The sequence below is a fragment of the Vicugna pacos genome, chromosome 7 (assembly GCF_048564905.1).
Source record: "Vicugna pacos chromosome 7, VicPac4, whole genome shotgun sequence".
Classification (NCBI taxonomy): Eukaryota; Metazoa; Chordata; class Mammalia; order Artiodactyla; family Camelidae; genus Vicugna; species Vicugna pacos.
In genome coordinates this window covers 12316858-12344745 of record NC_132993.1, presented here as the reverse complement: position 1 = coordinate 12344745, position 27888 = coordinate 12316858, and the positions used below count along the sequence as shown (strand labels likewise).

Genomic DNA, 27888 nt, shown 5'->3' with positions numbered 1-27888 from the left:
CTACACTGAACGTGTATCTATTTTATAATCAGGAGGGAGAACATCTACAGCACTGGAAAAGTCCTACAATTTATCTGAATATTAGAAAAAATAAATTAACAAAATACCTTGTATGATAAACATACTACAATAGTCAAAGGTAGGAGATGTACTCAAGAGCTTTCAACACTAAAACTAGTGACTCACAGGGCTTTGCACAAGGCCACGATCCCTGTAACTGCTGTTTATAGTACAGTTTATACTACAGCTTGATAGATGGACTCAAACCTTAAATACTGAGAGACCCAGGTGAAAGGCCATTCTTAAAACTTTTGGATAAAAGGTACAAAGTTGAGATGATTAAAATTGTATAAACACTACAGCTGATTCACTTACTGGCTGTGAGCCCTTGGGCAAGTCAGTCTCTCTATCACAGATGGTCCTTCATAAAATGGCCTATCTCTTCTGAGAGTTATGAGACTAAAATAAACAGTGTATGTAAGATATTAAAGTAATTATTTTAGCCACTGATCTGCCCAGGATTAATCCCACATCAGTAGAATGTAACTAATTTCATATAATCATTCTCCCCGAAAAACATTAACAAAATTATGAGCCAATTTAAGACTAAAATTCCACTCACAAAAAGTAAATAAACTTTCTATCTGTAATTCCAGGAAGTTACAAACCAGAGAGAGCTACTGTTACTGCTAAATTTACTTCCATTTACAAGATTAAACATGCCCAAGTGAGACAACTCAACGTTTTAAATATTCCTTATAAACTGTAGCTCTTCGAACTGAACGTACTCACAACTCAAAAACACTGCACCGAATACTTCAGAAAAGGGTGTGGGTTATGAAATTCTATAATCAATCAAGTAAAATAATAATTCCAAAAATCTATGCTCCAAAAGTTGGGATTATGCTGCTTTGGCAACAGTGGTTGTGGGTTTCAGGGCTATATAGTTACATTAATGGCTTTAAATGACTATGAAGCTGTTTGTGAGACCATCTGGATTTTGTTTTGGAAAAACCACCTTTTCCTCAGCTACAGTGGCAGGGAAGAAAATGCTTAATAAATACAATGAGAAAATAGTTTTAAACATTCACCTGCTGTTGGCAGAATGCCATTTTAAATGAATACTATGATAACATCTGGTGGTATATAATTACAATCATTAATAATAATAATACCTCACACTTATATCCCCTACATCACAGAAGTGACTTCTAATCACCTGTGAGCCCTGGGCGCCTGCAGAAGCATGGAGTCTTTGCCAAGTCTGAGTCCATCCAGCACACCCTACTTCCTGAAGACCATTTCCTCTCCAGCTCCAATTACAGACTAAACAAATACCTAACATTTTCCCAGTGTGTGTACATGCTGTTATAATAAAACCAAAATTCATTTTAAGTGTTTCTGAATTAACAGAAGCTTGTCATTTAGCATCTTCTTAATCCATGGATACTACATATACAACTATCATATGAGAACAAAATGATCTTAAAAAAACTTAAGAAAAATAAGATTTTTGCCATCAAGAAGAATACAGAACAAGGCACTGAGCCAGGTTCTACTTTTCAAGGCAAGTTCGTAATTTTTAACTCATTTGATTTGCAGCGAAGCTTTTTGGGCTCCTACAGGATCATCCACACAAGGTGCTTTCCCAAATGAACACTCCAGAATGTGTGATCAATGCTGAATAAGAGATGGCTTCACATGTAACATGCCCAGGCAGAAGGCTATCTTCCCCTTATAAACACCACCTTGGAATGAGAAACCACCACCAAATTTCACATTCCATGCATATTTAGAGTCCATTCCAACCCAAATATAGTAAGATATAAAGCTGTCTTGTATTAGGAACACCTCAGGGAAACAGACTGCAGAGCGGAAAGGGGAGAGACTGGCAGAAGGGGAGATGACAGGCGTGAAGCCTCAGGATCCCGTGCCCACTCTGCCACCTACATCTCACCTGACCCCCAGCTGATGGAGATGCTCTCTGGAAATGGAGAGAAGCAGTGAATAAACTTCTCTGTATCACGAGAGGCCCTTGCCTTTCTTGCCTTAGCGGACTCTGCCTGCACCCAGATAATGTTGTTTCCTCTGAGGTCTCTCAAAGAGAAGCAATCCTTCCTCTCACGACCACTCTTCCTCTTCATGAGACCTGGAAACTCATGGGCCTCCCTGCCCGTTGCCCCTCATGCTGCCACCTCCTGCTCCCTCCGGGGCCCCTCTCAGAGTCAGCTCCTGTCTCACTCTTCCTCCACCACCCCCAGCCCCACTTCTGTCCCCTGTCAACACCCAGGTGGGGAACCCAGCAGTTCCATGCCCTCTTTCCCACCAATTTTTTCCTCCATCCCACGATAAAAACTCACTCCATGGTCAAAACCTAGCCCCTGTCATTACCAGTAACTGCATCACCTCCCGAACTGAATTTCAAATACACTTTTCTTCCAGAAAACCACTGACTTCATATTCCCCACTCCAGCAGTCATTTGACCTCAGCAAGCTCCCAATTCCATCACCTTCCCATTTTTTCCCATCACCCATTGCCCTCCTCTTGTCCTCAGTTCCTTCTTGACCATCTGAGAATCTGGACTCTCGCTCTTAGGGGAATTTTTCTCTCACTTGCCTCTGGCCTCCTTCCCTGTGCCCTAGCAGTTCAGTTTTGCCACAGTAAAATCACACAAGCAGGCTGGTGTCACTTGTTAGATTCAAAACCACAAACCTCAAAGGCCATGAGACACTGGCCAGCAAGTCTACACTTCCCGAATGGCTGTGCTTTCTCAACCTCTAACCACTTCACACTTCTCTCTTTAAACTTCCAACATCTTTCTCCCCTTTGTCTAGTACCGCGGCTTTCTGCCCGTGACTCTCTGATCCACAGCTCTAACTCAGACCTTCCCAGTGTCCCAGCAGTACGGCCCACCTGATCCCTTGCACCTAAAACACAATTCTTCACGTCCACCTCCAAACCAACCCCCACCCCAGGACTCCCCTCAGTAGACGGTACCACCAGGGCAGCTGGCACTCAGGCTTCATTTCTCCTCTTCTCTCAGCTTTCGCATCCAACCCAGCATGAAATCCAGTCCTTTTTACCTCCAAAACCCACCCCAAATCCATCAGCTTCTCCCCAGCCTGACCGCCACCACCAAGGTAAACGATCCATGTCTCCCGCCAAGCCAAGCACAACCAGCCCCTCCAGCAACACTCTTCACACACCAGCTAGAAATATATCTTAAAACATAAAGCAGCTGTTGTGCTTCTGCTTAAAATGCTTTCTTGATGGTTTCCCAAGACTCAGATAAAAACACAAAATAAGAGTATGCCATGGCCTCTAAAAGCCGTATGCCCAGACCTCTGTGGCCTGGCAGGGAGGCTAAGGCGTGTGAGCAGTACAGCTGACAGCAGGCGCTGGCCGAAGGAGAATAAGGATGAATGGCTGGAGAGGTTGGGAGATTCTGTTGTTATTTTATTAATTTTCAACAGGTACCATACACATATGGTAGAAAATTCAAAGGGTACACAGCAACATCTCCCTTACTGCTCTCAAGTCACCTTGGGCTCCCAGCATTTCTTCTGCATCCTTGCAGAATCTGTACCTGTGCGTGCTTCTAGGCGGAGCCCCCTCAACTTACACACGCTCAAACAGGAGCAGAAAACGCCGTTTTTCTCCCTCACTCGTCAGAGGCTGGAGGTCCACCCAGAGGCAGAAGGTGCACCTACAAGCTGCCACTGTCCAGTCTCCTACTGGACATCTGCGTGGTTCCCAATCCGTTGCTAGTGTACACAGTGTGGAGCTGGCACATTTTCTTTCTACTCTCCACCTGCCTTGCTCCCCCTTCACCAGCACCACTGCCCACACTCACTAGTCTCCCCAGCCCCTAATCCTTTTCTTGGCCCTGAACCCACCTAGCCCCTTCTTGCTTTGGGCCTTTGAGTTTGCAGTTCTGTTGCCTAAAATGCTTTTATCCTGGTTTGTTTGTTTTTTTTGCAAATGGCTCGCTCTTTCCTTTTCTTGGCTCACCCTCAAATGTCATCCTCCAGAGTGGCTGCCCTGATCACCCTGTCTAAAACTGTCTTCCTCCGTTACTACCTCTCCCATCTCCATCTGTTTCTTCTCTTCATAGCATTTCTCCCCATCTAATTATAAGTTTTAATTGTTTACATGTTTATTGTTCATCTGTAAGTTCCATAAAAGCAGTGGCTTTATCTGTCTTAAATCCACAGCTACGTCCCCAGCGCCCAGAAGAGCATTTAGAATTATCAGTGAATTTTTTCTAAATGAATGAATGCTCTAACTGCTGGCCAACACTGAATGCTTTCAAAGTGCCAGGCCCTGTGCTAGGTACTTGCCATGCTTCACTGCATTTAGTTCTCTCTACATCTTACAGATGAGAAAACGGATTTTAGAAAATAGTATCTCTCAGGAGATGAAATAAGCATTCAAACCCTGACCCTAGATCCTGTTACACTGGGTAAGAGGAAAGGTTAAAATTTTAAATATCACAAGTTGGGTAAAACACGGTAATTAGAAACATCACATCTTAAACTTAGAGGTATAAATCCAAGACAGGAAAAAAGCACCATACTAGTTACAGTGCTTCTCGCACACATAAATGAGAAGGGCATTATATGGGCAATTACTTCACCCCCTAGACTTGCAGTTTTTATGTTCACAAAGTAAAAAGATAATGCGTACTCAGTATAAAGAGGTGGGGGGAAAACTATTAAATGGATAACTGAGCCCACCTACTTTGACAACTGTGTGTGTTGTGATTTAGTGTCCCAAAGCTCCACACTTACACAAGTAACTTTTTTATCCCATGTGATCTCACTTGAAATCATTTCCCTGCACCAGATAAATCCTTTTATTTAAAACTCAAGTCTTTCTTTTTTTCCTAATTTTTCTCTCTTCTTAAACTTTTTCATTACCACAGATGCAGAATACTTCTCTGTAAAATCTTCTCGTCTTGTTCCAGGGTTCCCCAAACCACATTCTTCCTACCTATTTTGAACATATTCCAAAGACAATAATTTTCAAGATAAAAATCTTTCCCTCTCCTAGACAAATGACTTATACTCAGGGGTCACTGCTGGAACATTTCCTTATCACTGATGAACAAGACAAATCAGAACCTAAGACAATGACTAATACACTGGATCCTGACAGCTAGTGAGCAACAAGACATTGCACTGACTTTCAGCTTATCAAAGTATCGTTCCGGGCTCATTTTCTGATGTAGAGCCAAAGATTAACAGGAGACTGTCATTTGAAGTCATGCGTGGCCCACACCAAGGTATGAATATTCCAGTTGGAATCCAAGACCCTCCCCTTAATTAACGTCTTTGATCCTCAATTTCCTCACTTAAGGATTAAGTAAGATTATAAAGAGTTCTAAGTATGGAGCTTGGCATACAGCAAAACACTCAACACATGGGAAAGAAAGAATTCAAGCATCAAGACGCTGAAGGGGAAATTTGGCCATTAAGAATCAGATTTTGCTCATCCCAGGAACTCCCTATAATCATTTCAGTAAGTTACCAGGAGATCGCCTAATTTCCAGAAACACCAAAAACCCTGTGGACACATTCCCATTATCTCGTCATAAGTGAAAATAAACAGACCACATTCTGCAAATAAGAAGGCTGAGTTACCGACGAAAAAGCAATCTAATCAAATTCCTGAGACCTTGGTACTTAACCAAACAGCAAAACTCAGTTATTCTACTGAGACCCTTCTCCCTTTGCTGTACGTCCCTTCCAAAAACCTCCCCGCCCTACCTGTAAAGTATCCGTTCACCTGGTCTCGACTACGAACCCTTTTCTGGCACAAGTGTCCCCGCCGCCGCGCTGGCGGGGGCCCAGGCCGCCGGCTCTCCCCGGAGGCCCTCGATCCTCCCGCTCTCCTCCCGCTGCGGTCCTCGCCGGCCCCGCCAGGTTTCGCAGCACCGTGTGGCCGAAGAGTCCGGCCCAGAGTGGAGGGAACGAGTGGCCGGCCGGCTCCGCCCGCGGCGCCACACCCACCAGCCGCCACCATCTGCATCACCACTTCGTCCTCGCGTCGCCTGGAAGCCCCTCGGACCTGCCCTCGCCGGCGGCGCCCCCCCCCCCCAGCCCCAAGCGGGCTCAGCCCCTTCTCGGCCAGGGCCCCGCGCGCCGCCGCTCGCACACCTGAGACCCGCAGTAGTCGCCGCGCTCCGGCCGGCCGCTCCGCTCGCTCCGTCTCGCCCGCAACCCCGCCACTCCCGCCGCCACCTCACCGGCGCCGCCGCGGCCAGGGTTTCCGGGAGCTCACGTGACCCGCGGCGTCCCCGCGGCATGCTGGGAGTTGTAGTCCGACCCGGCGGACCGCAGAGGTGGGAGGGGTGGGAGGCAGTGTGAAGGGAAAGGATGGGGAGGGAGGGACGGCTTCCAGGCGCCTCCGCCGAATCTCTGGGTGGACCCCGCGGCTACGCGGGGTTGGTCGCGGGGTAGGGGAGACAGACTCCGGCAAGGACTGTTAAGAAAAGGCAGTGAGGAAGAGAGAGAAGATACATAATCTGGGAAGAAATGATGTATAGGTCATCTTTTTTTTCAAATAACCTTTGTTCTGCAAAAAGAAGCCTGCTGCTAAGTGTGCTACTGACCTGCCATGAGAGCATAAGCTTTAGATTTTTGTTGAAATAAAAACAGTTGCCCATAAGGACAGTGAATGACACCGACAGGATTAGTCTGGCAGTGTCATTCACTGTTCTATATACCACGCCACCCACCCAAACAAATAAGTACTAAGTTCCTTATAATTAAAGGCTTTACATACAACACAGGACTCTGAAGGAGCGTCCTCTGCCCTCCTGGGCTCTCTTTCAACTGCTAAGGAAATATAATAATAAAAAAAAAGTCTCCCAAGCCAGAAAGCCTGTCCACAAACTAGCAGATTAGAGAACAGTTTTGTTATTGATTAAGCCTTAAGCCAGAATGTGATGCACCTCACAGGCAATGAATGCCCTGAGAGGATGCAGAGGCAGAAAGGAACCTCTCATTTATGCAGCCAAGCAGACACAATCCACTCCATGCATGTTCTCAAGATAACCACTAGTCCTCAAGGGAGAGGACTTGACAGGACCTTTTGTCACACAAGGTCTTCTAATTTTATCACAATCACTGGGGAGACCACCTGTGTTGGCTTACCCAGAGAAGAAACAAACTTCTCACATCTTTAGGACGGGAGATCGGTTTTGTTTGTTTGTTTGTTTGGTTTTGTTTTGCAAATTGGGAGCAAGGCCCCCCAAAAGTTAGGCTCTCACCCTCCCACAGGAACTGGGAGTTAGAGGCAAAATCTTCCTGGTGCTTGCATTTTAAAAGATGGCTCCCAGGTCCTGGAGGAAACATTCCAGAGTTGTGAGAAGGGCAGAGATTAGTCAGCCATTATAAAGATAGATATGTATTTGAAAAGGACACAGAAATTTTGAAAGGAAAATCCTCCCTTATTTTCAACAGGGAGGATTAAGCCTCTTATTTTTAATTTGTATTTGCCTTTACACAGCACAAAGGTAGTTTTGTTTCCAGTCATCTGAGGGCGTGGCTGAGGAAATGCGATAGTATGGTGAGCAACAATAAACCAGCCAAATGTTTCACATGTACTGCAAAAAACATATTGTAGACTATTATTCAGCTTTAAAAAGGAATGATATTCTGACACATGCTCCCAACATGGATGAACCTTGAAAACATTATGTTAAGTGAACCAAGCCAGACACAAAAGGACAGATACTGTATGATTCCATTGGTTTGAGGTACCCAGGGTAATCAAATTCATTGAGACAGAAAGTAGAATAGTGGTTACCCAGGGCTGGGGGGAGGGCGACATGGCAGTTACTGTTTAATGAATATAGAGTTTCAGTTAGGGATAATGAAGAAGTTCTAGAAATAGATGGTGGTGATGGCTCCACAACAGTGTGAATAAATTTAATACCATTGGATGACACATTTAAAAATGGTTAAAATGATTAAACATACATTGTGAAACAGATGTGTGCATATGTACGTGTGTGTGTGTGTGTGTGTGTATAAAATAAGTATATAACCTGTGTCATCACCACCACCCAGGTCAAGGATGCCTTCTCCCCAGAGCCCAAGCTATATGCTCTTTACACTTAGAGTCATGTTGGTGGAGAGGGTCGGGGTAGGGAGGGGCAGCATCTCTCCTTGACTTCCATAGCCCTCCGGGCATTTTACCATTTGATTTCTCCTTCCAGATGCTCTCCAAGTGCAGGGGTTTTGGTTTTTTCTCTTTAACAGTTATCATTACCAGAAGAAGAAAACATTTTGATATCTACCTGCACTGACACTGACATCTCACGGGTTTTATTTTCTGTCCCTTCCCATATGTTTGTGATGGATCTTGACCTACATTTCGTTTTCAAGCTGCATACACATGACCGTGGCTCTCAAAGTGCAGTCTACAGCAGCAGTATTTGGCAGTGTCTTGCCAAAGCTGGGTTTATCCTCCCCAAAAGAGAGGTTCCTGAAAGTGATGTGTAAATGGAATTTGGGGTAAGATAAATCATCACTTACAGGTTTTCTGGAGGCATCATGGAAAGAAATCTTCCTTCCATAATGTGAATAAATTGTTGTTATTTCCGTGCTAGATCTCAAGCGGAAATACACGGCAGGAAATACATCTTACATCACCCCCAGAACATTCATACAGGCACACAACTGACCCAAACACCTCAATACTTGACCTTACAATGTGAAATACATTCTGAATTTTTTTCCTAATTTCTTCTGTAAAAACATTGGTTACAACCCACCAAAACTGATTTCATGACTCAGTAATGGGTCTCAGACCACAGTTTGAAAACACTACACCAGTTTAAATATTTTATCAATCCGGATGTTTCTCCTTTGCACCGGGTGCCTGTAGCTTAACTGCCTACCAGGTACATTCCGTGTAGTGGGGAAGATCTAGTCTCCAAGGCCATCAGAAGCAGTGACTCTTCCAGATTCTACAGGGAAAAAATTAAAGGAAAATTCAGCTCAGCTTTCTGTCAGCATCTGCCAGCACTGGGGAACTGATGAAACCCAGGTCTTCCCAGTTAACCTTGGTTCTGTGGCAGATTTTTTTTGCCAGAAGGAAACAAATTTTTTTTCAGCTTTTTCTTCCCCTGCAAATTCAAAGTTGTTTTACTTTTTTTTTAATCTTCTCTTTGGCTCACCTCTTTTCTCTCAGTGGCTCGTCAGAATTATTCAAGTCCACAAAACAATTAAAGGACTAAAAATCCAGAGCTGTACCCTCCTTTAAGTTGATGTCTTTCAAGTAGCCGTCCCGACCCCAGCGCCAAACAGGGGACACCAGGAAAAACTGGGGGTGAGGGCTGCCTAAGAGAAGAGTAGAAAGAAGGAACAGGGTGGCTCAAAAGAAGTTGGCTGAGGTAGCTGGCTAGTCCTTTTCATTTGGGCTTTGCTGGATACCGAGACTCTGCTGGGAGGGAAAGCTGACTTAGTGTGCCGGTGCTGGCCAGCGCCTCACCTCACGCTTCATCCCCAACGGCAGCTGCTCCGGATCCGGGGCGGGAGCGGGGAGGGTTTGCACTTTCCTTTCACTTTCTCCACCAAACCTGACACCGGGGGACAGAACTACAGTTCCCACCACACCTCGAGGCAGGAGGAAGAAGGGGCACAGAGAGCCAAAAGGAAAACCAGGAGAAAGAGCAAACATTACCTGCTGGCAGAGGGGAGAGAGCCAGACAGGTAAGCAACAGGTGATCCAGGAAGGTGCAGGGTACAGGATGCGGGATGGAGGACGCTGGAGGGTGGACAGTGTTTGGCTCTCCTTGCAGGGTGGGTAGGCTGAGGTCAAGGGGGCTTTTGTGGAAACCCTGAGGACTTACTTGGGGAGATGGGGTAGGGGAGCCTGGAAGTCAGATCTCAGCTCAAAGTACAGTGACAAGACACCGGAAGTGGAATGGCTTTCCTTCCATTCGAAAAGCCAGAGGGGGACAAAAGTGATTTGGATTGTGTCTCTTGTCTGCCGGATCTTTTAGCCATGTGATTTCAGAGGCATCCAGGAGAGGTATGGGATCCTTGTTCAGTTGTTTAAAGCTCTCGATTTTTACATATAGATTTAAATTTGTCTGATGATACAGACTTGTCCTTTTCTATGACTTTGAGAAAATCAAAGAATAAAACTAGAGGAAATGAAGGAAGTCATAGGAACAATTTGCAGCACATCAAATTCAATCATCAAATGGGATAAGGTTTCACGTATTTTTAGGAGACATTTGATCAGGAGACCCAACACAACATCAGATGAAGAACAGCTGAAGGGCCAGGGATGTTCACCTTGAGGGGATATGTTTCCTGCTCCAAATTTCTGCTGGGCTGTCATGTAAAGTAGGAGTCCTGGTGTAGCATGAGGGTCAACGGATGGAAACCTCAGGGAGATAGATTTCAACCCCATGGAAGTTAGAACTGTGCACACAAAAAACGTGACAATGAGTGTGTACATGTCCATGAATGACTGAAAAATTGTGCTGAACACTGGAATTTGACACAACAGTGTAAAATGATTATAAATCAATAAAAATGTTAAAAAAAAAACTGTGCACACAAAATAGATTTTTTCAGGAGGTAGTGAGCTCCTTGTGATCTGAGATCTAAAACATAGATGGACATTTAAGCAGAGATGCTGAAGGTGGGAATAAATTTTCAGGTGGGTGAGTGTGTTGGTTGACGCTTCCCAAACCTGGCTGGTCATGAGAATCACCTGGGAGCGTGTGCATATGTACATATTTTTAAGTCTATTTAGCAGATCTGAGATGGGCCCCAGGAATATATATTTTTAATTGTCTCCCTAGATAATTCTGATAACCAGTTAGTTTGGGAAACACTGTCATGAGAAACTTTCTTTTCCAGCCTACAGTAGAGGGTGCCACAAACATTCAAACCACAGTTTTCCTTTTGAATACTCTCAAAATCCTAATTTCCTGGTCAAGAAAAAAATAGGTGCCAACCAGAAGGAAAAGGCTATGCGACTCTCTCTGAAACTGACTTCTCTGTCAGGTCGTGTTGGTCCTCGTTGTTGGTTGCCCGGCCACTCAGTCTTCCAGTAGTTGGGAGACATGCTCCCACGTAAAACGGAGATAGGCGCGTCTTGGGCCTGATGAATGGCAGGTGAAACACTGCTGCAGGCATCTTCTTGGCCATCCTCTGCTCACTGCGCACTTGCTGGAGCAGGGGGCACATGGTCTCTGTGGCTAGAATTTCGGGCACTGCTGTCATCTGATGACTGTGTACTGTGCCCAGTAGAGAAAGGCAGTAGAACCTCCTCCTTCTCAGGACACCCCGAAAGTAACGTCAGCCCACCTAGGGCAGGTGTGGGTTTGCAGGGGCAGCTCCCTCTTACCTGACCAGTCATTAGTGTCCTTCTCCCACAGGAATGTTACAGCTATGGACGCAGTGACCTCCCTCTGTCTTGTCCTGTCTTCAATCCCGAGTGCTGAGAATTTTTCCGGGCCCCTGGTAGCTGTTCACTAAAGAGAAGCTGAATCCCTTTTCCTCCTTGGTCCATTCCAGGTGGCAAGAGCCATGCAATTCTCCAGCTCAGCCAGGGCAGCAGACGAGAACTTTGACTATTTGTTCAAGATTATCCTCATCGGGGATTCCAATGTGGGGAAGACGTGTGTGGTGCAGCATTTCAAATCCGGGGTCTACACAGAGGGGCAGCAGAACACGATTGGGGTGGATTTCACCGTGCGTGCCCTTGATATCGACGGCAAGAAAGTGAAGGTCAGAGGGGCACAGGGGTGGCTCTGTCTCTTTTTAGCCAGGGTTCCCAACCTGAAACACGTGTCTGAGGAATAAAAGATCTGAATATAAAATGTGAAATCATAAAAGTAGCAGGAAAAAATGGAAGTATTTATTTTTATAATTATGGAATGGGGAAATCAGGCTTTAAAATAAGACAAGAGATGAGGAGCCATAAAGGAAAATATTACTCAATCTAATTATCTAAAGGTCAAATTATACATTTCTATATAGCTGTATAAAGGTCAAATTTCTATGTACTCAGAAATACCATAAACAAAGTCAAAAGCTGAATGACAAACTGGAAAGAAACACTTGCAGATATGAAACTGACAGAGGATTAATTTCTTTAGTGGGAAAAGAGCTCTGATAAATATCTAAGAAAAAGACCAACCCAATACAAAAAGGGGGCAATTCACAGATTGGTCAAAACCTCTACTTCACAGATTCCATCAGAACTGGCTCATACATTAATGTAAAGGTGTAAAGGTGCCCATTGTCACTCATAATTAAATAAGTGAAACTAAAATAACAGTGAAATAATATCTTTTACCCATTTGATTAGAAAAGATCACAAAGTGTTGGTGATAATGTAATAAGTGGATCTTGTTTGGGATCCTTCCTAAATAGAAACAATAGTAAAAAGACATTTTGGAGCCAATCAGGAAAATTTTAATATGGTCTGAGTATATTTTTTGACATTTTTTAATTGAGTTACAGTCATTTTACAATACTGTGTCAAATAATACGGTCTGAGTATTAAATGACACTGGGGCACTATTGAAAAGTTTATTAGTAGTGATCATGGTGTCATGGTTATGTAAGAAAATGTCCGTTTTTGGGGGTTTTTTTTTTGCAGTGGTGAGGTAATTAGGTTTAATTTTTCAGTGGAGGTACTGGGACCTCGTGCATACTAAGCATCCTCTCTACCACTTGAGCTATACCCTGCCCCCTATAAGAATGTATACTGATGTGAGTAGGGATGAAATGACATGAAGTCTAGGATTCTCTTTAAAAGAACACCTCAACGAAATCAACGGAAAGGGCTATGTGAATCAAGGGGGGCAAAATCTTGATAATACTATGGATATATGAGGGGGTCACTGTTTTATTCTATTTTTGTGTATGTCTGCAAACTTTCTTCAAAAAATAACTATATAATTTATAAATAATGTGAGAGTGTGAAGAAACGAGTACCTTTACACACTGTTGGTGGAGGAATATAAATTGGTGCCACTGCCTGGGATGGTAATTTGGAAGGGAGTATTATAAGGACGCTTCTATCCATGAACAGCTGAGTGATCTTTTAAAATCAAGAGTTCAGCCAAATGCTGTCACCTTTGCCAGTGTTCATATCAGTGGTCAGGCTCAAAAGATAAACCCCAAAATCTGGATGAAGGGATGAGTGTGGTGGAAAGACAAAAGAACACCAGACCCCAGGACATTGGATCCACCTCTCCAACTTAAGCATCCCTTAGGTGGTGGCTCCCAACCTGAGAGCACATCCAGGTTACCTTGGGAGGAGCAGACTCCTGGGCCCTAGAAGTGAGACCCAGGAAACAACTCAGGTGAGCAGGTCCTCATGGGGCGTGGGAGCTCCTGATGCAACCCCCTCCCCTGCCCTTCTCCAGATGCAGGTGTGGGACACCGCTGGCCAGGAGCGCTTCCGGACCATCACCCAGAGCTACTACCGCAGCGCCCACGCGGCCATCATCGCCTACGACCTCACCCGGCGGTCCACGTTCGAGTCTGTTCCCCACTGGATTCACGAGATAGAGAAATATGGAGCGGCAAACTTGGTCATCATGCTGATCGGTATGTAGTTTTCAAAGCATTTAACTTTTCTTAACTCTGCCCGCTACCCTCCTCCACCAACCCCCACAGCTGCTCAGCTTTTGCTGTGTTTCCAATGGCAGTGGAACATGAAATCATAGAAGTGCAGGTGGTGGACAAGACCTCAGAAAACATCTGGGCCAGAAATTCCCATCAGATTCACTTGTGAATGAGAGTAGGGTGGTGTGAACTTGTTAAGAACACAGATTCCAAGGCCCCACCCTCGAGTTTCTCACTGGGAAGACGTGGGATGGGGCCCGGACATCTAGATGAAGGCGCACCCTGGCTGATTCGACACACACATCTGTGCAGACCACACAGGAAGTTCTCTGTAGTCTGAAGTTCACAGCACCAGATGGCTCTTAATCCCCGGGGGAGCCACGCAGACGAATAAGACTACACTCTCGAATGACTTCTCCCACCTGGTAAGATCCTAATCAAATCTTAACAACAAGCAAACGTCAAAATTAACAGCAACTTCAAATACACGAAGTGAACTCACAGCTTGAAATATGTGCAGTCCTGTTGTACATTCAGAAAAGTGTACTTTTCCATCACTTCCCTGTAACGTTGGTTCTGTGAGCAGAGCTGCCTTTGCCTCCCTCCTAAGGACACTACTGTCTACCAGGCGGCTGCTTAATTTCGACAAGTGGGTTTAGGCTCTTGCTACTCAAAGTGTGGTCTGCAGACCAGTGGCATCAGCATCACTTTGGGGTTTGTTAAAAGTGCCTGAACTCAGGCCCCATGCCAGAGTCACTGAATCAGAATCTTCATTTTAACAGGATCCTAGAGCACAGGTTGCTGCTATGGGACTGAGAAAGAGCTAAATATACTGTGTTTGGGGAAAAGGGTATAGTTCAGTGGTAGAGTGCAGTGCTTAGCATGCACAAAGTCTGGGTTCAGTGCCCAGTACCTCCACTAAAAAATAAATAAATAAACCTAATCACCCGACTCAAAAAAACAAAACAAAACAAAACAAAACAAAACAGAAATGTGGTCTCTCTCAGTTCTGGATGCCAGAGATCTGAATCAGTATCACCAGGCCAAAATCAAGGTGTTAGCAGGACCCCACTCCCTCTGGAGGCTCTAGGAAAGAGACTGCCCCTTGCCTTGCCAGCTTCTGGTGGCTGCCAGCATTCTTTGGCTTGTGGCCACACCACTCCAGCGATGGCCCTCTTCACATCCTCTGTGTGCGGAGTCAAGTCTTCCTCGACCCTGCTCTCATAAGGATACCTGTGGTTACGTTTAGGGCCCACCCAGCTAATCCAAAATCCTTAATCACATCTGCAAAGATCATTTTTCCAAATAAGGTAACAGCTACAGTTTCCAGGTATTAGAACCTGGTGTCTTTGGAACCATTTTTCAGCCTACCACAGTCCCAGAAGGGGTAATGTCCCCTGAAAAAAGTCCTTGGATTTAACCTTCATTGGAGATAATTATGATCTACGTCTCGCGTTGTCCATGAGCAGGCTGGTGACTGTCATTATGAGCAAGTATTTTTCCCCCACCTTTTTTATTGGACGCATATAGAGGAAAGACATTAACATTGATTTGTCACAAAGGAAACACCTGTGTAAACACCACCCTCCTCGGGTGGAAAAAGAGAATATTGCCAGCACCTTCCCTTCAGGCTGCTCCTTCACACCCCTTCCAGTGACTCCCTCTCCTCTGCAAAGGCAAATACAACTTGCCTTTTATGGTGACCTCTCCCTTCCTTCTCCTTATCATCTGACCACCTGACCCCACAGCTCTGAATGCTGCAGTTTGGTTTTGCTCTTGTCTTTGAACTTTCTATAAAAGGAATCACACAAATATCTTTTTTCTGTCTAAGCTTGTTTGCCTCAACACCAAGTTTATGAGTTTCATCCACATTGTCGCCTATAACTGCAATTTATTCTTTTGCATAATTTGTATAACTTTTCTTCACAAGAATACAGAGCCTAGTCTTTCTCCTTTCTGCTGGTGATGGACATTTGAGTTATTTTCAGTTTGGGACAATGAGGCAAATTGCTGTTCTGAGCGTCCTTATCTGTTGTTTGTCTATAACACGTATGTGTTTACTGATGCACGCGGGCACACGGTTCTCTTGGGTACGTACCTGGGAGCAGACGTGCATGGTCTTGCAACTCTAGTAGATCATCTCAGACCACTTGCCGAGGTGGCTGTTGGATTCCATCCTCCTGCCAGCAGGGTCTGTGAGTTCTAGTTGTTCTACACCCCCGCCAGCACTCGCTCTTTTCAGACCTTTTCATTTCATCTGTCCTGGTAAGTGAGTCATGATACGGCTGGTGGTTTTAATTTGCATTTCCCTGTTCATTGATGAGGTTGAGCACCTTTTCACATGCTTGTTAGCCATCTGGGTGGTCTCCTTTCTTGTGCCCATTTTTCGACCTGTTGTTTATCTTCTTCTTACTGATTCCTATGAGTACCTGATCTTTTCTGGAAATGAGTCTATGTCAGTTCAGGTCCTCCAGGAAGATGTCAGGACAGGACTGGATAGACATGTAAGAGATTTATGGGGAGAAAAGGCTGTGAGGGTAAAGAGGAGAGAACAGAAGGAGGCAGGGAGAGTCTCCTGTGTGATGCAGACTTGCCCCTGGGAAGGAGAGAGGGGAGGAAAAAGGATGGGGTAGGAAGAGTCTCAGACTGAGCACAGTTCTAAGAAAGGCTTAATCAGCCCTGAGCCAAAGTTGCCAGCCGAGGAATGGAATCCTGATCTCTGCGGCGGGGGCCTCCATTAGTGCCCCGCTGTGCTGGGGCCTCTGCACCAGCTGGTGGAAGATGGAGGGGTAACAGCTGGGCTGTGGTCACCTGTGTTCCCTGAAGCTGGTTCTCTTGAAGGAGCTGTGAGCCCTTTGTCAGTTGTATGTGTGCAAATACATCTTTTACCCTGGAGGTTACCTTTTTTACTCACCTGATGGTGTAATTTGATAAACAGACACCTAATTTTAATATATGTCAATCCATCAATCTTTTCCTTAATAATTATTGCTTCCTATGTCCTATTTAGGAAAATTTCCCCTAGTTGAAACACATCAAGATAGTCTTACATTATCTTCCGAAGCTTGCTTGCTTTATGTATGTATATATGTATTTATAATTTATTATGCCTTTTACATTTAGATCTGTAACCTTCCTAGCACTGATTTTGTTTTATGGTGACAGGTTTGGGCCAAAAATTTGTAACTTTTCACATGAAGATGCAGTTGCAGCAGTTCCATCTGCTAAAAAGGAAATCTTTCCACTGCTCAGTGGTACCATCTTTCTGTGAAGGATACACATATTCGTGGGTTTGTTTCTGAGTTCTTTTATTCGATGTCATTGGTCTATTCTATGCGCTCTCTTGGGGGGGGCAGAAATATCTTAGCTATTGCAGTGGCTTGTGGCCTCCCATGGGCCAGATATGCAGGGTATTTGTGGTATTAAAATTTTGTAGGAACTGTATACAAATGTTCACTGCAGGTCTATTCATAATAATCAAAAACTAGAACCAACTCAATTCACTTCGAATGGGTGGATAGTTAAACAAACTATGGCACACCCATACCATGGAGCTACTCAGCAATAAAAAAGAAGGAACTACGGATACATACATCACTCTGATGGATCTCAAGGGAATTATGCTGACTGGGAAAAGCCAACTCAAAAGGTTACCTACTGGATGAGTCCATTTACATATCATTCTTGAAATGACAAAATTAGACAGATGGAGAACACAGTAGTGCTTACCAAGGGTTAGGGAATAGGGCAGGTGGGAGGTTGGAAAGGGTAGCACAGGGGAGCACTCTGGGGTGATGGAACTGTTCTGTATCTTGACTGCAGTGGTGGTAGTAGGAACCTACACATGTGATCAGACTGCACACACACACCACACACACACAAAGGAGTGTGTACATAGCTGGTGAAATCTGATAAGCTCTGTGGGTTGTACCAGTGTCAGTTGCCTGGTTTTGATACTCTTTTGTAGTTATGCAAGAGGTTACCATTGAGGGGAATTGGGTGAAAAGTACACTGGACCTCCCTGAATATATATATATATTTTTTTTTTTTGCAATGTCCTATGAATCTACATTTGTTTCCAAATAAGAAGTTTTAATGCTTTTCTTGGGGGAAGGGGGAATGAGGGAAAAAAGGGTCTAAAAACTCTCTTTTTAGGGACCATAAGGAAACACTGGTCTGGTCTATCTTAATTACAATAGCTTTGTAATAAATCTTGATGTCTGGTAAAACCAACCCGGTGAGAAAGTAATTTCACCTTTAGATTCCCGCCCTAGAGAGATCAAAGTCCAGTGATTGGATGGATGTAGGGACTGAGGAGGAAGAGCAAAAAAAAATGAGCTACTTTTCCTCTTACAGCCAATCCCGCGCCTCGTGAAGTCCCCCATTGACCTTTCTGGGGGAATCACAGATGTTCTATGTCTTAAGGGAGATGGTGGTTATGGGGCAGAGACGTCTGTCAAAACTCATTGGCCTGTCCATTTAAAGTCTGTGCATTTTATTGTATGTAAGTTATAGCTTGGTCCTTCTCTATTCATTCCAGCAAATCCTCATCACAGTCTCCTCAGCTAGGCCAGGCCCCATCTCACAGTCTCCAACACTTGGGGAAAAAGAGTCAAAAGAGAAACAAGATGTGGAGGAAGGAGAAGATGGAGACTCACTTTGGCAGTCTTTATCTTGTCACACTTGACAGGAATGATGGGACCCAAAATACAGGGGCGCCACCTGTCCTGGCTGCTAAAACATACCCCTCCAGCCCATTCTTCCTGGCACTTAAAGTGAATAAGACAGTGACTCCATTCATCTGTGGGTTCCTTTTCAGTAAATCTGCCCTCAATCACTATTTGTGAATGCATGCATGTGCGGATAAAGAACTAAAATGTTCTTTTTAAAGTTCACCTTTTGCAGGGAGGGTGTATCTCAGTGGTAGAGCATGTGCTTAGCATGCAAAAAGTCCTGGGTTCAATCCCCAGTACCTCCACTAAATAAATAAATAAACCTAATCCTTCCCGGAAAAAAAAAAACATAAATAAATTAAAAGTTCACCTTAATAAAAACAAACAGATTAACTTCCCAGAATATTTGCTTCTCTCTCTCGCTCCCAGGGAACAAATGTGACATGTGGGAAGAACGGCACGTTCTGTTCGAGGACGCCTGCACACTGGCTGAAAAGTACGGCCTCCTGGCTGTTGTGGAGACATCTGCCAAGGAGTCCAAGAACATTGATGAAGTTTTCGTGCTGATGGCCAGGGAGCTAATCGCGCGCAACAGCCTGCACTTGTACGGGGAGGGCGCCCGGAGTAGCCTCTGCCTGGATTCCAGGCCCGTCCTCACAGCCCAGGTTCTGAAGGAGAAGACCCAGTGCACCTGCTAAATGTGTTCCCCAGGCTGGTCGCACCCTCCAGAGGCCACCTCTGAAACCACGGGCAGCGGCTGGCCTCCCATCTGCAGAGTAGACCTCAGACCCCCTTGGAGACCCGCTGCTAGTCCTACCCCTTCTCGGCTGCAGAGGGCGCACTTTTGCCTCAATTCACACCAGAGGTCCTAATGCTGACTCAGGACAGGGAACACCACCGTTTTCCTTGACTATTCTTAAGGCTTGGCGGCACGAGGGTAGGAGGGCAAGATTTGCTGTTTTTCATCGTTCCATTTTCTGTCTTCCCACCCCTTCGGCTGTTTTCTGCTGAACCTTGCTTCTCGCTGGAAAAAGAGGGTAGCAAAGGAAAGAAGAAAAGAGGATTATCAAGAGATGGAGAGGATGTTTGGAACATTCCGGAGCAGTTTAAGACAGCGTGGGCACGGGAGGATGGGGAGAAAGCCTGCAGTGATGAACCAGATGCTGTTAATTTTTTCTTCCTGACATTCACACCTCAGCTCTTAGTTTGGGAAGCAAAGCCTTTTGACCCAAAGACCATAAATACTGTCTTGCCAAATGGTCAGGAGCCATGTAATAGAGAGTTGGATTTCACTTTATCCTAGTTGGGCTGTTTTGATCACCCTCCTAGGATGTGGGAGATGCCTACAATTTTTTCTAAAACAGTTATCTGCTGGATCACCATTTCTGAATTGAAATTAAATTGGCTCCTAGATGAATAGCAAACCAATAGTGACCTCGCTGTGTGGCCAGGGCGTGCTGTGTACCCTGTGAAACCTGTGAATAATAAACCTTGTTTTTTCAAAGCTCCCTGATGGTTCTTGCTGAGGGTGCCTTGCAATCCTATTAAGGACCACAAGGTGAAGATTCTTCAAAATACTAAACATAACCTTAGCATATGATCCAGCAATCCCACTCCTGGGGATATAGATATAATTCAAAAAGATGCATTTCAGTGTTCATAGCAGCTCTGTTTACAATAACCAACACATGGAAACAACCTAAATGTCCACCAACAGATGACTGGGTAAAGAAGTTGTGGTATATTTATACAATGGAATACAACTCAGCCATAAAAAATAATAAATTAATGCCATTTGCAGCAACATGGATGGATCTGGGGATTGTCATTCTAAGTAAAGTAAGCCAGAAAGAGAAAGAAAAATACCATATGATATCACTTATATGTGGAATCTGAAAGATAAATGAACTTATTTACAAAATAGAAACAGATTCATAGACATAGAAAACAAACTTATGGTTACCAGGGTGGGGAAGGAGGTAGGAAGGGATAAACTTTGCAGATACTAACTACTATATATAAAATAGATAAACAACCGGGGGAGGGTATGGCTCAAGTGATAGAGCACATGCTTAGCATGAACGAGGTCATGGTCTCAATTCCCAGTACCTCCTCTAAAAATAAATAAACAAGTAAATAAATTTAATTACCTCCCTCCCCCCAAAATAAATAAATAAATTTTTAAACATATTAAAATAGATGGACAACAAGTTTATAATGTATAGCACAGGAAACTATATTCAGTATCTTTTAGTAACTAACCTGTTATGAAAATGAATATACATCAGAAATTTACACAACATTGTAAACTGACTATGCTTCAATAAAAAGTAAAGAAAAGAACTACAAGGGCTAGTCCAGCCACAACATTAGTTCTGAAAGGGGAAATGTCTGTGGAGGCTCACCTGGGGTGCAGGTGAGTGTCCCCTCAGCATTTCTAGCCTTAGCACCACTATCCATAGGCTGAGACCAGCACAAACCAAATAGCCACTAGCCACATGTGACTACTGAGTACTTGAAATGTGGCTAATTTGAATTTGAGATGAGCTCTAAGTGTAAACTACACCAGATTTTGAAGACTTACTACAAAAAAAAGAATGTAAAATATCTTCCTAATAATTTTATATTGACTATGTGTTAAAATGATATTTTAGATATTCTAGGTTAAATAAAATATATCTAAGCATTTCAAGTGTTTTTTTTACTTTTTTAACATGAAAAAATGAAAAATAGAAAATTTTAAATGACGTAAGTGACTCACACCGTATATCCGTTGAACAGTACAATAGAGCAGTGCTTCTCAAAGTAGAGTTCCCCAGCTGCACCTATGAGAGCGGCCAGTGGATGCTTGTTACAGTCCCGACACCAGCGGCTGGCTGACTGAATCAGAATCTTTTCAGAAACCCACACTTCATCTGAGCTTGCCAGATGCCCCTCCCCATACTAAACCTTGAGAATTACTGCTATACAGAGGTTAGGTGAGGGTGGGAGTGAGACCACAGAGAATTCATGACATTTTAATTCACATCAATACATATTTATTGTTGAAATGAACAACCTACCTTTCGGAAACATGAGGGAAATCTAAGCCAGAAAGAATAAATGCATCAAAGCAGATTAACCCTTTCCACATGCATATCATTGTTCTAAAGGAAGGGTTACCAGAAGCAGGAGTTCACAAGGCAGATGAAGAATACACCGGTACCAAGCCACTGGGCAAATTTCAGAGGAGGCAGTGAGCAGGCAGCCACGAAGAAGGGGACGGAAAACTGAGTGGATCAGGGGAGAGTGTGTGAAGAGGCTGAGCATGATGTAAGTAAGATTAATGGTTCACAGCAATTTTCCTTTATCTGCACATGATCTCAATCAATACTCGAATAACTCATCAGCTTCTAGGTTCAGGCCCTCTGGAGATCATCTGGAACTAAAGGATTCCTACCAACAGGTTACACGTGTGAGAACCTGTAATTACCCAGCGTGGGCTTCTGTTGAAATGAAATGACTGTGCCGGGACAGAAGCGCTCAAGCACGCTCGCCAGGGCGTCTGGAGTGCTTCCCTGGATGCAGGCACACAAAGGTCGGCTTGGGGAAGAGGCGGGCTTTTCTGAAGCTTAGTGCAGGCTCCTACCAGGTCTTGAGCAGCCGGCTCAGGCAGGCTCCGCTTTACAGCTGTGGTCCAGGAAGGCTGTGTGGTAACTGACTTTGGCACTTTTCTTCCATCCCCCAAATTGCATAGTTGTGAACAAGTGAGTTGTAGGAGATTAAGTTCCAAAAGGGACATTTTGGAAGAATAAAAAGATTATGATTGTCTCTGTTTCGCCTGCCAGTGTCAAGTACATTTCCATGTATGAGAAAATCCTTTCAGTTACTATTCCATTGTTCAGAGATTATTCCTGAATCTCTTCCTCACTCTATTACTGAAAAGATCTACAGTACTTCTACTACTATGGCAATAATAATGGTGAATACATATAGTGATTACTATGTGCCTGGCTCTGTACCAAGCATTGTATTTAAACTAACTCAGCGCATCCTATCAGCTATCCTTTGAAATAGGTACTATCTGTAATTTCTTTTAAAAAAAATCAGGATATGAGACATGGAGAGATTAAGGTCACGCAACCAGGAAGTGGCAGAGCTAGCATTTAAACCCAAACAATCCAGTTCCAGAGCCCACTCTTAACAATTATGCTACACTCTCTCAGATAATGTATAGGATTTGGGCTCCATCATATTAACCCCCCATCATCCTCTACACACACTCACACAGATACGATCATTGCAAGATAAACTTTCCTGCGTAGATTTCAACATCTTTCAAGGTAAAGTTGTGCAGTTGTCTTTATAAAAGTAGCTGAAGGGGAGAGACGGCAGTGGGGAAGGGTAGGGTGGGGAAAGGGTAGCAGGCTGGGCGTATGGGCCAGTCCGATCTAACTGCAGGGGAATTATGGAGCTGTGCTTCCTGAAATACGCCCAGTCCAGGCTGAATGCATTGTCTTTTGAGCAGGGGTGTGGAGAAACTGCAGTTCCCTCAGATGTAAGATTACACGGGGAGCCATGGGTGGCTCAGTGCAGACCAGTCTGGCTTCTACCAGCCTGAAGTTGAACCATCGCAGCCCAAGGCTAAGATTGAGAAGACACGGGGAAGAACTCAGCAAGCAGCACACATCTCTGCTCCCGACAGGTAGTTTGCAAACCTTCAAGTGACTGAGAAGCGGTTCTGGAGATTCATATCATCCAGGGCAGTAACAGTGCCTGCTTAATCTTTTTCATTTTCAAAAACATCACTATTAACGCCACTGAATTCTAAACTTAAAAATGGTTGCGATGGTAATTTTTATGCTATATATAACCACAATTTTAAAAAAATTAGTAATTATACCAAACCCATTGAACTGTATCTTTAAACTGTGGTGTGTAAATTATATCTCACTAAAGCTGTTAAAAAGTGGTTTTAAATGGGCTCAAAAGGGCTGAAGGAGGAAAAAAATTGCCTTTTAAATAAATTTTATAATACAATCTTTAATAATTTATCTGCCATAGTATTTCTTTTTAACTTTATCCATTATATACCATACAAAAACACTGAAGCAATTTTTTTAAGTCCCTAAATGAATTACTAAGGTTACATATTACTCAGAAACAACTGAGAAAGGAATTTGTCATTTGGAAAAAAAAAAAAAAGGAATACTGACTTCTGAAAAGCTGGTATTTTGCCACTGTAGCATTTAAAATTTTTGTTTGTTTTTCAACAAGTTTCTACTGTATAGCAGAGAACTATATTCAATATCTTGTAGTAACCTATAATAAACAAGACTATGAAAATGAATATATATATGTATGCCTGAAACATTATGCTGAACACCAGAAATTGACACAACATTGTAAACTGACTATACTTCAATAAAAAAGAATGCAAATTTTAAAATATTTTTTGTCTTTTTTGGGGGGAGGGAAGGTAATTAGGTTTATTTATTGATTTTAATGGCGGTTCTGGGGATTGAACCCAGGACCTTGTGCATGCTAAGCCACACTCCACCACTGAGCTATACCCTCCCCTGCTGTAGCATTTTTAATAGATGTTGTCTTGTGTTGCACACTGAAAAAAAAATTTAAATTACAGGAAAATGTGAAACTAATAAAATCACTTGGGATCCCCTGCAGAATGACTCTCCCAACACGATCTTGTACACGTTCTGCCTTTTTTCTCTACATTTCCTTTCCATGACATTTTGACACGCTCAGGATGTAGTGATTACTCAGGGAGCCCCTCAAGGGGGCTTAAATCCTGCCCTGGCCATTCTCAGTGTGAACCCGGCATGTCATTTCCACTTGAGGGGCTTCAGTATTCTCAACTGGAAGAAGGCTGGACTAGAGAATGTGTCTGCATCCTGGCTGTGATGTACAGCTTCCCAGGTCCCCACCCTGGACCTCTGCTTCCGTAGGTCTGGACCAGGATCCATGCTTGTACTTGTGAGAAATCTCTTCAAAGCACAAGGAGATTCTCATCAACCAATCCACAGACCGACACCTGGGTATCGCAGCTCTCCAAGCTCCAGCACCCAACGCCTGAAAGGCCAGTGACCACAGAGATTTAAAGCAGAAGTGGAAATGCCAAAGCAGCCCCCTGCTTTCTTGAAGTTTTTGCAAATATAGGATGTTTACCATGAGCTCAATTTAAGCATTACTATCTACTTTGCCCTAGGAGGTAAAGGAGTTAAGTATCAAGAAGAGTTCGTTTTCCTGACCTAAAAGATCCCCATGCTTCGCAGGGACCAAGTTTACCCATTCAGAGTGAGGTAACGTTGCAAGATTAGTCGCCAGAACAGGTGAGAGAGTAACACAGCCGTTCAGGGGAGGGAAAGGTGCCAAGGCTGGCTGAGTGACTGGGGAGAGCTTGGAGGATTCAGGACCACAATGAGCCCTGTGATGGCAAGGGCTGGACAGGGTGGCAGAGGGGCTGTAGGAGACAGCGAGGAGGCAGAAGCAAGCCGAGGCTTCAGGGATGAGAAAGAAGGGAACGTCATGGGGACAAGGGAGTCATTGTGAAGAGCCCAGAATAAAGAGGCTGGTGGAGTTGATGCTACTCCTACAGACAGGAAAGCCCCCATGGATTCTGAGAAAGGGAAATCACATGATGCTGTTGAAATACAGGAAGCCAAGGGGGTGGGTCAGATCTGAGGAAAGAATGGTTCTCAATTTTAGAAGCTGAGGGGAGGTCAGCATGGGGTGTCCCAGAGTAGACACACACACAAAAAAAATTTTTTAATTTTTAATGTACCATTTAAGGGTCGAGGGCATAGCTCAGTGGTAGAGCGTGTGCTGGGTGTGCATGTGTTCCTGGGTTCAATCCCCAGTGCCTTCGTTAAAGGGGGAGAAATGCACCAGAGTAGATACACAGCAAATAGTCAGAAATACTGGACTAGTACATGGTGAAAGGCCAGGACTGAGAAAGGTGGAAGCCATTTCTTTCACCATTGCAGCTATTTGGGTTTCTGCCTGGAGCTCCTCCGCCAACTGTAACTTCCTTCAGGGCAAGTGCTGTGTCATAATGAACTCTGTATGCCAAGCCCTGTGACATATACATGGAAGCAGCTTCAAGTTTTAAGTAGGGGTGGATGAGGATGGAAAAAGGACAGCCTTAAGGAATGCCCATAATTAGGGGCAGGAGAAAGAAGGTGCCAAGTCAGGAAAAATCGGAACTAAGACAGCGTCAACCAAGGCCGCTGAGGAGTGGTCCGCACACTATCTCTGGTCCGAGGCCAAGGAAGTACAGAAACCAGAGCCTTCAGAAACGCTTCTATCAATTTGGCATTGCCGTAACATCCAATTTTATGTCTATTGAAACCAATCACAACAGCTTTAAGACTGTACTTTGAAGGATGTTTTTCATCCCATTTTTTCTAACAATTCATTTTTATTGTCTTTCACAAAAGTTCTGGTCCATGGTGAATTGGAATTTTTTTAAAAAGACAACTAGTCCTTTACCAGAAATGATTTGAGAAACACTGGCATAAAGTATTAAGGATGGGGAGAAATGGTGAACAACCCCACCAATCGCCGCGAGAAGCCAAGGGCACAGAGAAAAGGTCCCTGCAAGTCCTGAATTCGGCGGGAGTGTCCCTGGTGACATTCGTCAATGTACTTTCAGCAAAATCATGAGGCAAGTCCACTGAGAGTGGCAGAACCCACTTGAGTCTGGCCTCTCCTCATAACCGAGCAGGACCCTATGGGGCCTTCCCGGAATACACTCCCACCACGTCCTCCCCCTGCCTCTTGTATGGAGAAGAACCTTAGGTTCCTAGGCCTTCCCAAAAGTTCCAAAGAGTAATTTTAATCTAAGTGAGAAAACACAGAAAGGAAAACAATCAAACAAGGCAAAATAATAGTTTAGCCATTAAACAAAGTCATGGACATTTAATTCTAAGCCACATCCTTTGAGCTGTTTTGCAGGAAGTGAAACCCCCACCAGGTGGAAGAAGTTAACTGAACGCTGCCCACAAGCGCGGAGACCCCAGACTGGTTCCAGCCAGAAGGTGGCTGTTGACTCCTGATGACCTCACCACCGACCAATCAGAAGAATGTCCACAAGCTGATCATGCACCCCACGGCCCCCTCCCTCACCCTGTCTTTAAAAATATTTCCCTGAAAGCCTTGGGGAGAAGCCTTGGGGAGCTCAGGCCTTTTGTTGTTGTGACATAAATCAACCCATTTATTAGAGGCTAGCAACGTTTCAAATGGTGGCACTTCTACGGGTCCTTCAGTACCTCCCGTCCTCTGATGGCAGACTTCACTGCGGCTGCAGAAGTGGTCCCAGAACCACCAGCTACCGTTTTCATGCAGAAGCCAAGGTGCCAGATGCCCACGGCTCATCTCTTCATCTTGGTTTTGCCCCAGAAGGAGCAAGTGTACTTGGCTGCTGGCTGGTTTCAATTTTCTTCACCACTTTCCTCAGGGAGGCACCATAACGGCCCGTCCTGACTGGCAATTCTGACCTTCTTGGGACGCTCAGCCCTGTCGGCGCAGACTAGGTCTGAGCCCAGAGAGCGAGTTCGGGCCTTCCGAGCGCCAGCTCCTGGACTCCTTGCTCGGCGCCCTGCAATAAACGCTGCACTTTCCTTCACCACAGCCGGGTGTCAGGAGACTCAGGAACATAATCGGAAGGTCTTGAGTTTGAAGCCTGCTCCCCAGCTTATCAACTGTGAAACCACAGGCAAATGGCTTAACCTAAGTTTCAGTTTCTTTCATTGTAAAACAGAGACACCGCAGATTGCTCTAAGGATGAAATGAGAAATGAATGTGCCGGGCATGCACTCAATAAATGGTGATTATCTTAAAACCATTCATAGAGATCCCTTGTTCAGGAACTCTCACGATGAGAAAGTAGGGGAGAATTAGTTGGTAGCTGGAAACAAGCAAAGGTTTTTTTGTTGTTGTTTTGGTTGAAGTGGCTTCTTTATGGTATTTTTGCATCACAGCTAAGAGCATAAACTTAAATTCTTTTTTTATTGAAGTATAGTTGATTTATATGGTTGTGTTAGTTTCCGGTGTACAGCAAAGTGATTCAGTTATACACAGTTATACACATATACACATATGTATTCTCTTTCAGATTCTTTTCCATTATAGGTTATTACAGGATATTGAACATAGTTCCCTGTACTATACAGTAGGGGAACTATATGCATAGATTTTTTTAAATACCAGAAGACTACTTCTAGGTACTTAGGCTCAGGAATTCTTGGACTGTGTGATGGTACTGCTAATAACAATGACCTGAGAATAATCTTCAACATTAGGAGACTGTTAAATAAATTCTGCACAGCTTTTAAAGGTGTGGTAAAATTAACAGGGTGAAAAATGTTCACCAACACAGTAAGATTAAAGAAAAAGTACAATTCCATGACACACACAGAAGTATCTGTGTACACAGGAAGGAAACTAAATGCTGTAACTAAAAAGATAAAAACCCAAGTGCTATTCCTGGACATATGAGTTTTCTATTACTGCATAACAAATTACTACAAACTTAGTGGCTTTCAAACAATGCATGTTTATGACCTCCGTTTCTGTAGGACAGAAGTGCAGGTCCAGCTCAAGGGGA

General features: G+C 44.1%; 2 protein-coding genes and 1 non-coding gene across 6 annotated transcripts in view; 2 read left to right on the top strand and 1 right to left on the bottom strand.

The window, feature by feature from the left end:
• Positions 1-6283, bottom strand: part of SLC37A3 (solute carrier family 37 member 3) — a 34729-nt gene extending 28446 nt beyond the window's left edge. For 2 of the 3 annotated variants that reach the window (XM_072964343.1, XM_072964344.1), the window contains exon 1: positions 6160-6283. The gene's annotated coding sequence lies outside the window, so the exon portion shown is untranslated. Of the gene's footprint in view, positions 1-5769; positions 5909-6159 lie in introns of those variants that run through there. The other variant, XM_031674624.2, reaches the window with a different exon arrangement.
• Positions 5975-19807, top strand: RAB19 (RAB19, member RAS oncogene family). Of its 2 annotated transcripts, none has more exons than XM_072964345.1 (4): positions 5975-6344; positions 11548-11760; positions 13410-13593; positions 18714-19807. In XM_072964345.1, exons 2-4 carry the CDS (start codon positions 11560-11562, stop codon positions 18980-18982), a joined length of 654 nt encoding a protein of 217 aa, XP_072820446.1. In that variant the 5' UTR covers positions 5975-6344; positions 11548-11559; the 3' UTR covers positions 18983-19807. The 2 variants fall into 2 exon arrangements, with proteins under 2 accessions (XP_072820446.1, XP_015099726.1); XM_015244240.3 differs by lacking the exon at positions 5975-6344 and adding an exon at positions 9577-9723.
• Positions 19808-25077: 5270 nt separating this feature from the next.
• TRNAT-GGU (transfer RNA threonine (anticodon GGU)) lies at positions 25078-25149 on the top strand. Its single transcript has one exon. It is a non-coding gene; the product is annotated as a tRNA-Thr (tRNA).
• The last annotated feature ends 2739 nt before the right edge of the window (positions 25150-27888 follow it).